Source organism: Hemicordylus capensis, chromosome 5 (genome assembly GCF_027244095.1).
Source record: "Hemicordylus capensis ecotype Gifberg chromosome 5, rHemCap1.1.pri, whole genome shotgun sequence".
In the NCBI taxonomy this organism is placed as follows: domain Eukaryota; kingdom Metazoa; phylum Chordata; class Lepidosauria; order Squamata; family Cordylidae; genus Hemicordylus; species Hemicordylus capensis.
Window position 1 is genome coordinate 88,422,301 of NC_069661.1, and position 12,077 is coordinate 88,434,377.

The following is a 12,077-nucleotide window of genomic DNA, read 5'->3' on the forward strand; positions in this document are numbered from 1 at the left end:
CAGGGTCATTGTGCATCTGGAGGCAGATGTATGTTCAGTCCCTGTGGATCTTCATCCACATTATCTTATCCAGGCATAGCAGCATTCATGCCAGTCTACATATGTGGAAGCCAGATCCCTGAACCCACTTTTTCAGCACAGTGAGATCATTTGAATGCCTGCAAATGTGGGGCAAGCAGTCCACACATGCAAGGTTCCTGCCAAGCTCCTCTGGCAATTGCTTAGCTAGAACACAAAGATGTTATCATTAAATAATTCTCAAAGCTAGAGGGGAGTGTTACAGAGGTTCTGGGTACAATTAGGATTTTGTGATGAATTCTTCACACAGTTTTCTGTATTTATATTGAACCATGTACTCTCTTAGAAGTAGCCAGCACAGAACATTTCCCACATCCCCCCACAAAAAGGAATACAAAAGAAAAAAGATAGCAGCTACCACAATCACCTCCTGCTGTTGAAAGTCTTGAAGCAGCAAACTATGACTACATCGTTTTCCTAATACCATGACAAAGTCAAAGGTTTTTTCTTGAACACCTTGGCCCATAATAATAGCACTGTGTAACTACCTGCTGTGCTAAACTAATAAGGGAGAAAACTTGATAAGAGCATACTGAGCATACTGAGAACAAGATGATGAAATGGGAAGAGCAATGGAGTTGTGGTAGTTCAGAATTCTTTAGTGCTTTGGGGGACTGAAAGATGCACAGATGAGATTCTCAGAATAGTTTCTGAGGATGTGCTAATCAATTTGGGTACAAATTGATTTGTACCCAAATCTAGCTGATTTGGGCACTTTGGAGACAGAACAAATTACCCCTGTGGTCCATTGGCTAGATTTGGGTCCAAATCGAATCATGCCAGATTCGAATTGATTCGAGATTTTGATTCCTCCTATCATTCATTCCCCCCATATTCCCAGCTTTCATTTTTTTAAAAAAATCTAAGCTCTAGCCCTTGCAGAAGTGGAGTTATGGAGCAAAATGTGTGGCCACTATTTTTCAAGTTTTTTAATTCTTTGGTGTATAATAACTTTTCCTCAATGAATCCCTATGAGGATTCATTACACACCTTTGACTGTCTTTGGACAGTGCCAACTGCCAATTGCCATGTGCCAACGACACCCTCCTCTCACCCGCAAGGCAGTGGGGTAATACTCAGTTTATGATCTAGGATTTTTTTCAAGTGTTTAGACTCTTTGGTGTCTAATAACTTAATAACCTTTCCTCATAATGAATCTCTATGAGGATTCGTTACACAACAAAGAGTCTAAACACCTCAGATACTTAAAATATGAATTGAGTACCCAATGACTTGCGGGTTGGGGGGTAGTTGGCACATGGGATGCCACTAATACCCCACTCCCAGCTGCAAAGCAGTGGGGTTAAAATGAACAGAAGAAATGAAGGTGTGTAATGAAGACCCCCCAAATAATCTAAACACTTCAAAAATTCTTAAAAAATAAACTGAGTACCCCAATGTGTGTGTGTGTGTGTGTGTGTGTGTGTGTGTGTGTGTGTGTGTAGTTGATGCATGGCAGTTGACAGTTGGCACTGTCCAAAGACAGTCAAAATGAACAGAAGATATGAAGGCATATAAAGAATCCACATAGAGATTCATTATGAAGAAAAGTTACTAGACACCAAGGAATCTAAACACTTCAATATTCTGAAAAAATAAACTCAGTACCCCACTGCCTTGCAGGTGTGTGTGTGTGGAGGTGGGGTGGTTGGCACATGACAGTTGACAGCTGGCACTGTCAAAACGAACAGAAGAAATGAAGGTGTGGAATGATTCTTCATAGGGATTCATTGTGAGGAAAAGTTATACACAGAAGAATTAAAAAATATATATGGGACCACACATTTTGCTCCATAACTCCAATTATACAAGGGCTAGAGCTTAGCTTTTTTTTTTTTTTTTTAATGAAAGCTGGGGATCCATGTTAAGGTTAGGATAGGGCAACTTCGAATCCCCATTATTTCCTATGGTGGAAATATTCAAAATCAGTAAAAACTAAAAAACAACCCCAAAAAACCATTAAATATCAACCAAGTGCCCCACTGCCTTAAAATTTGGGTGGTGGGTGGCAGCCATGGGGCTACCGAAATTTGGTGGCCCTAGGACCTTTATAAGTAGTCCTAATCAATCCAAATCGAATCCAAATCGAATCTGGGGTGATTCGGTGGCGGTGGCAGGGACATATTCAGACACAAAACAGATTCAGACAAAAAACAAATCGGAGTGATTCAATTCAGGCACAAATCAAATTGGGGAAAAAAATCTATTCATGCACATCCCTAATAGTTTCAGTCAAACTGCTACTCCAGCTGGGACTCACATAACCACCCATATGTTTTTTCATGCTATGAAGAAGGAATTTCTTTCTTGAATTGGTAATCATGGTTCATTTTGATTCTGCATCATTCTAAGCCGTTCTCCCAAGAGAATGGCTGTTATACGGTCCACATTTTTTAACTGTAGTGCCTGACAGGATGAGGAAAATTAGTCAATGTAGTTCCATTGAAATTAAAAAGCATTGCCCAACTTGTCCTTTTAATTTCACTTGGATTACTTTCACTAATTTTCCTCATCATGTCAGCCAGTCCATATTGTTGTGTTTGTATTTGTACTGTTCTTGTGTTGTTTGAGGATTGCTCCTGTGTAAAGTTACTGTAAAAATTGTATGTATACAGTACGTTGTATGTATTGTAACACTGAGTATGCATTAAATAGAGATGTGCATGAACCGAGATCTGTGCACTAGTTCGGTGCCAAACCAGTTCAGCACTGCGGGGAGCAGGGGCAGAGCCACCATTGTGCAGGGTTTTCCCCAAAGAACCCAGGTCGCCGCACACAGGGGCTGCACGTCACACCCCCGCCATGCCCTCTGCAGCTGACATCAGATGCAGGGAGCATGACCACACCAGCAAACGGATTAGCATTTCATATTTGATTCCTAGCGTAGGAATGGAATATCACCCAATGCTGCCTTCACAGCGTGGCCAGGATGGCTTTTCCCTGCTTGCGAATGCAGGGAGAGGAGTTCCCAGCCAGGCTGGGAACTCAGAACTGTCTGAAACTTCTTAAAAGGTTTTTTTGCCAGTGCTGGGCTCCCCGGCTAGCCAGAAACACCTCTCCCTGCTTTTGCAAGCAAGGAGAAGCCATCCCAACCATGCTGTGAAGGCAGGGCTTGCCGGAATTTCTTTCCAAACGGTGCGCATGGCCCCATTGGCTAGCATGAATATGCCCCCTGACTCTGATGTCAGAAACAGGGGGCATGGTGAGGGTGATGGGGGCCACCAGCAGCAGGCTAGACAGGGGCTGCTGCTGCCCTCCATATGCCACTGGTGAGGAGGGAAGCATGAAGTGGTATCTGTTTTTAAAAAGGAGAGCAGGTCCTTACCCGCTCTCCATCGCTACATGCAGCTTCCTGCTACTGTGACGCTTGTCCTAAGTACCCGCGTACAGTGCCAGCATGCACATGGCATCTGTACATGCGCAAGTGTGATTTGCATGGTCAGCAACACCATGCTGACCATACAAATGGTACCCGTGCATGTGTGCTGGCGCTGTGCTTAGGACAAGCGCCACCACAACAGGAAGCTGCATGCAACAGTGGACAGCAGGTAAGGACCTGTTCTCCTTTTTAAAAAAGAAAGAAAGATCCTGCTCCCCGCTCTCCACAGTGCTGAACCAGTGCATGAACAGAGGTTCATGCACATTCCTAGTATAAAAGCAGGCAGCTGTATATGTAAGCAAGTTTCCTTGTAGCTTTTAACTCCTTGTAGAGTAGTACTACCACCTAATACTACCTTCCACTTAGTACTACCCCACGCAGCAGGGAAATAACTTGCCTAGGGAGCAAGAAGTTGCTGATTTGAATCCCCGCTGCTATGTTTCTCATACTATGGGGAACACCGATATCGGGCAACAGTGATACAGGAAGATGCTGAAAGGCATCATCTCATACTGCACGGGAGATGGCAATGGTAAACCCCTCCTGTATTCTACCAAAGACAATCACAGGGCTCTGTGGGTGCCAGGAGTCAACACCGACTTGAGGGCACAACTTTACTTTACTTTAGAGTAGTACTAATACAACCATTATGTTTCTTTTGGCCTAGTAAGTTGACTGGCATTCTTTGGATGCTGGTTGATCGGCTGGTTCATAAAATGTAACCAAATATGTATTTGAATTTTAATGATAAAGGATAATGTTTCAAGAAAATTCAAGATAATTCAAGAAAAACAGTTTTCTATATATTCCATTCAATTGGCCATATGCATTAATTTGTAGGGAAAGTAAAATCAAAAAATTGAGAATCAAAACAGAATCAAAGAATTGAGAGAGAACAGATAGAATAGATCTTTAAAATTATTGCTATATTTAGCAGCTTGTCAACATCACCAACATGCATATTTCCTGTGAGTTTATATTTAATACAAATATTTTAAAATACCAGATCTGAAAATGCTATCCATTTTAACAACTGGCCTTTTCACCAAAATATAGACCTTTGGCATAATGTACTTCTTATTGCATATAGCAAATGATATTTTCAAAATTACAATAAAAATATATATATTTAACATTTGTGAATTAAAAGGGACTTGAGCTCCTCAGGTAACCCACATTGATTGATATATACTAGTTTGAAGACTTTTTTCAAGGCATGTATATTTTCAATTTGATCTTAGTTTGTAAAGGGGAACTGAAGCCCCTCTTTAAAACAAAAAACCAAACCTAAATATTGATCAAGCTACTGAAACTACATTTATGCTACTTTCTCAGATGCATCGTAAAACATTACTTTAATAATAGTCATACCATTGTTTAAGTAAGGCAATATTTTCATAAGAATTTATATCGTGTATTTCTCATATAGGATTAAAATCTGATGGTCTGGCCACCTTTATTGTTCTGATATCACTACATACAAAGCAATGCCAATACACCACTAAGCATCCTCTAAGGATGGAATCACAGTGAAGGAAGCTGTGATATAGAATTTAGTTTGTCAATCATACCACATGATGTCGCAAAAGTAGAGCACTGGTTATTTACACAGTGATTGGATTGGCAAGAATGGTTTGTGTGTAAACAAAGGTGAGTCGAGTGGCTCAAGAAATCCATTGACTGGCTTGTTCAGACGCAGAAAGGTGGTGGTTGTTGGTAATTCCATTGCAAACTTAAGTGAGCTAAGCATAACACAAGGCTCTTGTTTCTCAATTTTTTTTTAAAAAAAAAATCCCGCTCAAATGTAAGTGGAGGTTTCAAGGATATATGAATGTATGTTCTTTCCCACATGAGCTACATTAGATTGTACAGTAATATTATACCTCAGCTGTTTTTCAACTGCATGACTAGAGCCGCAAGGATCTATAGAATGTGGTGAACATTCAGCATTTTCAAAGGCATTGTATCTGAAGTGTTGGAAACCAAATATTTGAGATTATATTACATATAAGTGATTTGATAAACCTGGTTAGCTAGACTGTACAATTTTAACTTACAATAACAAAAGTCAAACATCCCCCACACCATAGAGATAGTTCGAACTAATACAGGGCATAGTTGACGCCACTTGAGGATATACGGAACAGGATAGTGGATGATTAGGAGAAAGTTAGGTCTGCAGAAAACTTGAAACCAAAGAGTTTTGGTTCTCAATTGTGGCATATTTCCAAATAGAATACTTCTAAGAAAAAGAATTAGAATTTGAAAGGGTTTTTTGTATATATCTTTGAACAAAGCATGTCTCTGTTCCTAAACAGCCTGTAACTGGAAATGATCGTGTTGTATAGCCTACACTTTGAAGGGCTTCTATTTCTCTCAGCCCAAAAGACAACAGGCATTTCTGGGAAGGCATAGATCTGTGGGATAAATTGGAAATAACTGGTCGTGGTTTTTTTCTTCCAACAAGTGGTACCTTTTATTTTCATCCACTTATATTATCCTTATATGTCTACTATCTACTAGGTGTTTATAGCACACACAAAAAAGTCACAAGGGAATTTAGAATTTAGAATGTATCTCTGATATCGTGACTTGGATCTCAACTAGTACATTCACAAATGGAAGAAATTCCATTTGCGCAAGTGGGTGGGTAATTTTTGTCAGTCCTCTCCTTTCTCTTAAGCCCCTCATGACTCCTTAAAATATTTCCCTGAGGGTTGGGGCACTCTCAGGGGCACATGGGGGGGGCCTCAAGAGGCCACAAAAGGAAGGGATGATACATTAAGAACACGTCCTTTCCCTTGAGTGAAAGGAAGGTCATTTGTTCCCAGAAGCACTAGATGGGATCCAACTCTATATGTCATAAAAGCAGGAGCCATATTATTTCACAGAGCTTCATAAAAGCTCTTATGGCTGAAAAAGACTCTGAGACTGGCAGTTCTTTCTTGAACAGAGACTCAGTGGTCTCTGAATGGAGAATAAATTCTCTCACCATTTCTTATCCATGCAGAACCCTTTTGCCCTTGGTTACTTTAGTGTGTATCATTTCCTCGCACAAGCACAACTCAGAAGCTTGGGAAGGTTTAGAATTTCCTTATCATTCAATACTCTTTTTGATAGTTTAGTGTCTCATGGTTTACTGATGTTCTGATAGTTCACCAGTACCACCTTGTTTTTGCCTCATGATCTTGTGCACATTTTTACTTATTACATGTACAGGTATGTGTGAGATATTCTTATTCATCACACCCATTTTACTCTAGCAAGAGTTACTGAGGGTAGAAAGTTATGCTACCACAACTGTGCTTTGCACCAATTCATTACAATTCCAGAACGTTAGGGTGCTGATTTTGTAAAGCTAGACAAGTAGCATGACTCTATTAGTGCCAACCCATCTCTAGTGAGTATCTAAATTAAACAAAAGATTTACAAGCATTTGTTCTGCAGTTCTGTAATAGCCTAAGTTTGTAGTTGTGACTGGGCTTGTTCCAACCAAGGGAAATGGGAGCCAAAGTCCAAAAATGGGAACCAAAGATTTCAATAGGAGAGATTTAACCACATGCTTAACTATGCCACTGGCATCAATGGGTCTTAAGAGTCCTTAACTTTGGTTGGAATTATGCCTGTTGTATGCAATATTTCAGGTAGTGCAATAGGAGAACTTTATATAAAAATGTTACTTTGGCTCAAAAATACTGTACACAGAATCTCATCCAAATACATTTGTACATTAGCAGATCAGTGTTTCATTACATAACTTGAATTGTGGGGCTAACAAAACAGATATACCATTTCAGTGTTGTACACATTGGAGTGTCTGTAAATTGTCCATAACGGTGTTTCTATTTTCACACAGAGTCGACCTTCACTAAATTGTTGTTTGTGATCAGTGGTGAGGGTTTGCTTTTCATCCTGTCTACTGCATCATTAGAGCTGTCCTGGAAGAAAAATTTTGCTGTACAAATTGTCACAATAATTCGTTTGTATTCTCGTCTGAAGTTCTGGTTCAGAAGTCCATAAATGATAGCGTTAAGGCAGCTGTTGAAGTATGCCATATAGTAACTAGAAACAAACAACCACTCTGGAATCCTGGGAGTTATTGTTTCTGGGTTGACTGCCACAGCAAGGCCTATAAAGTTTAAAGGAGCCCAGCAGACAGCAAAAAGCACAAAGACCACAAACATAGTGACAAAGTTCCTAAAGTCATGTGGCTTTAGTTTGGGTTTATTGTCAGGTTTAACTCTTCTCCGTACCTGAATGACTAGGATCCATATTCTCAAGTAGCAAAAAGTAACTATCGCTATGGGGAGCATAAAGTGGAAAAACACAACTGCTATTGTGTATGCAGAGCTCACTGACTGGGAAAAGGTACATGAGTAGATCCTGGCATCATACTGAAGGGATCCAACAAAAAAATTGGGCACGATGGCAACAAATGTTAAGACCCAGATAAGAATGACGTAGCACAATGAGTTCTTATCACTGTATAACTTGTCATACTTGAGGCTGTGGCAGATGTAGCAGTACCGGTTAATAGCAATTCCAGTGATGTTGAATATGGATCCAATTACACTTAGGCCCATGAGAAAGCCACTGATTTGGCAATGGACATATCCCAGGTTCCATCCATTGTGAAAGAGAGATGTCAGGACCAGAGGGTATGGGTAGATTGCTACCACCAGGTCAGCAATGGCGAGGCTAACGACAAAGACATTTCCTGAAAAAATAAACACAGAGAGTTATATATTAGTTACAGTATTTTACATTTACAAAGTATTTTACATTTCAGTTGGTAACTCCAATATTATGCACACAGGTTTTTCACAGGTCTGAAATCTTGTCTATATGACTTCAGAATACAGGCAAGGATATAACATTTTTGAATACTTCCATATGTTAAAAACTGAATAGAAAACTGGTACATCAGGGAGACTAGTATCCATACTTTTCCTTGGTGTGTTAGTTATCTATTTGCAAGGAATTTCTTTTTTACATAGGGGAACATTAAAAATGTTGTTCCAGCAACAGTCTAAAATGCAACCATCTTTTCTGCCACTTCATGGTCACCTGTTGCATTTATAGATCTGTTTCTAAGAATACAATACATTAATCAGAAAGTATGACATTTTAAAGACAAATATCCTGACTTTCTAACAACATGGTATTTTTTGCACCTTGTTTTACTTGACCTAATAATACAAATTGGTAACAATACTATAGCTTTATAGGTTGTCTCTCTCTCTCTCTCTATCTCTCTCTCTCTCTCTCCCCAGTCTATTTCTAGCCACACGTAATTACACAATGCAATTTGTGCCACAATGTGGACACAAATTCTCATTCAGAGGCATATCTGATTTAAAGAAGCACAATGAGAAATTATATCAGCAGTTTTATTCACATTAGCATGCACATTCCCATCCATATTCTGGTTCAATTATATATATATAAAAGGGCAACCCCATACACACAATTTTAGCATTTATGCAATAGTGCTCTTGTGCTAATGTGCAAATGTTATATTTCACCACATGCATAACATTTCACAGTATGTCATCCACTGGACTATGTGTGACTAGAGCTGTATCAGGACAGCAGAAAACTGAATAATTTATTTGTTTGTTTGTTCATTCGATTTCTATACTGCCCTTCCAAAAATGCCTCAGGGCGGTTTACACAGAGAAATAATAAATAAATAAGACAGATCCGTGTCCCCAAAGGGCTCACGATCCAAAAAGAATCATAAGGTAGACACCAGCAACAGTCACTGGAGGTACTGTGCTGGGCGTGGATAGGGCCAGTTACTCTCCCCCTGCTAAATAAAGAGAATCACCACATTAAAAGGTGCCTCTTCTTCAAGTTAGTAGGGGTTACATACAACAGTAGATAGGCTATAGAAATTCTGTATAAACCAGAGGCGGCTTTCACCCCAGCCTTCCGGGTTGAAGTCTGGTTCCCTCAAAGCCTCTCAATTGTGCAGCAGCAGGTAGCAGCTGCTGGCCCGTGCTGTGCTGGCAGCCGAGCATGGCTGGGTTCTGAGGGCGGAGTGCAGGTGCAGCTAGCCCGCAGCCCAACTGATCTCCTCCCAGGTGTGGCCAGGGGCTGGGGGCTGTGTGCAGCCAGCCAAGGCTGTGTGCAGCCAGCCAAGGGCCTGCCTGAGACTGCTGCAATCCCATAAGGTGTGCAGCTATAAGGGTGGGGCCACGATGGACCTAGTGAGCTGCTTTCATCTGTGTACGCCTGCGCAGTCAGTGTGCTCATTTGACGGTGTTGAGTGTCAAGCAACCCGCAGTTTAAGGGAGCAGAATGAGCTGCGAGGGCAGCAAGGTACCAGAAGGGCAGGTGAGAGGCAGGCAGCCACTGACTCTCCTGCCTGATCTCGTAGGCTGAGGCTGAGCGGCACCAGCCATGACGGTGATGACCTCAGGACAGTGGGGACGATGCTTAACTTGCAGGGGATGGTGGAACTGGGACCCCCCAAAGGCCCTTAGGTCCAGGCCCCCAAATTACCTAGCTGCACTTCTGGTATAAACTCCCAACCAGTCTTGGGAGCTTAATTCATTTTACAGTTGATATAATCTCTCTCAGATATGAAATGTCTATTTTAGAATCCAGGTTCTATATATAAACTGGCTTGTATAAAAAATTCCATGTGCATATTAAATTTTAAGTACGTGACAGGGACCCATGGGATTTACTTCTGATTAACAAATTAAAGCTGGTACTGCAGGTGGCCATGCAAGAGGATGTGAATGGCTTCCAGCTCGGAGTGTACATTTCGGCATAAAACACGTGTGCTGAAACATCTCTTCCTCTCTCCAAGTCTAAAAATAGGTCTTAACACTTACATTATTTAGTAATTTTCACAAGGTTCTATTTTAGTAGCTCAGCCAAGAGAGTTGTACTCTGTGATAGCAGCGGTCACGTTAGTAGCTTGGCACAGTCAAGTGACTGCATACAGAAGCTAGAAGTGGGCTTTGTCTGCCAGGCAGGAAGTGACCCAGATGGACCAGGAAGCACCCTAGAAACAAGTCTTCTAAGCTGCTGAACAGTGCCTAGGAAAAAAATAACTAAACAGCCCAGAAGTCTGACTAGGAGAGCGGTCTTTTTTTTTTAATTTTTAACCAATTGAATGGATCCATTGAGATGCAGGTCAAGCCTTGTCTATGTAGTGTTTAAGCCGAGAATTAAATATGGAAAAGAGACTTTGGTAAACATATTCATTTGTACTAAGTAGAAGGCTCTGTGGCTTATGACTGTAATTACACTAGTGAAAGGAGAGGAGAGCTGGTCTTGTGGTAGCAAGCATGACTTGTCCCCATAGCTAAGCAGGGTCTGCCCTGGTTGCATCTGAATGGGAGACTTGATGTGTGAGCACTGCAAGATATTCCCCTCAGGGGATGAAGCCACTCTGGGAAAAGCAGAAGGTTTCAAGTTCCCTCCCTGGCTTCTCCAAGATAGGGCTGAGAGAGATGCCTGCCTGCAACCTTGGAGAAGCCGCTGCCAGTCTGTGAAGACAATACTGAGCTAGATAGACCACTGGTCTGACTCAGAATATGGCAGTTTCCTATGTTAGTCATATGGATACATTGTAGGTTACCATTAAAAGGTACTGGAGAAAGAGAACAAACTTGGAAGCCATTTCTGTTCATTGGGTGAGAGAAAAATATGATCAAATATGAGCATTATGAGCATAAACAGTGTCACATCAGGGGTGTAGCTATAATTGAGCAGATGCATTCAAAGAACCCAGGCCGCCCAGCTCCTGAGGGGCCCCCACCTCTACCCCTCCTCATTTCCTTCATTATCTCCCTCACTGCAAGGGGCTGCTGGGGAGAGGGGTGAACATGGACCCCCTCTCCCCTAGCTACATGTGACATAGCTATGCCCCTATGTCACATGTTAGTTACATTTCAGTCTTTATAATTATGTCCAGTCGTGAAATTGGGTGCTACTTTTATCCAATACTGAGTTGCTGAGCGATTTCTTCAGCTTTGATAAGAAGCCTTAGTCACTGACAGATCCATTTGGATTGGGTAAAACATGTCAGACACAATCATTCCACAGCCTGTATTCAAGCTTACAAAAATCAGATCAATAAAAGCTGGAACTGCTTTTCAGTAAGTAAATATTGGTTAGATCCAAAGGTTCCCATCTACTGATGGAAGGAGTCTTCTTCTTGCTTTTGGACATACACCATCGTGGCTGACACAAGTCCTTTACATTTCCTCCATTGAGCAAATTCTTGGGAAGTCATCACTTTGGACTTAGACAATATTTAAAGTTTAACTGTCTTTAGTTTAACGCGCAGGCACGGAACACTGGTACTTCTCAGCTTATTTGGCTCTTGGGGTGGAAGTGGCCATGGGGGTTGTCATGGAGAGTGCCTGCCCTTCTGATTTTGCAACTACATCACTGCCTACAGGTGAACTTCATAAAGATTACATACAACATTTGGCAGAGGCTGGGGACTATGGAGACTGTGCTGAGGTTTAGTTTAGTGTACTGATGAGAATAAATATGAGAAAATGTTTAAGAATAAATACAAGCTGTGGAAAAATATATACTTATAGAGTTAAATTTTAATATGTATAAGGAAAAGCACACATTGGTTTGTTTTTCT

At 41.1% G+C, this 12,077-nt stretch overlaps 1 protein-coding gene across 9 annotated transcripts in view; it reads right to left on the reverse strand.

The window, feature by feature from the left end:
* Positions 1-4,364: 4,364 nt before the first annotated feature.
* The window catches only part of MTNR1A (melatonin receptor 1A), a 118,875-nt gene continuing 111,162 nt past the window's right edge, over positions 4,365-12,077 (reverse strand). For 8 of the 9 annotated variants that reach the window (XM_053257782.1, XM_053257781.1, XM_053257789.1 and 5 more), the window contains one exon: positions 4,365-8,174. In XM_053257782.1, the coding sequence (XP_053113757.1) occupies positions 7,306-8,174 (869 nt within the window). In that variant the 3' untranslated portion in view covers positions 4,365-7,305. The remainder of the gene's footprint in view (positions 8,175-12,077) is intronic. The other variant, XM_053257790.1, reaches the window with a different exon arrangement.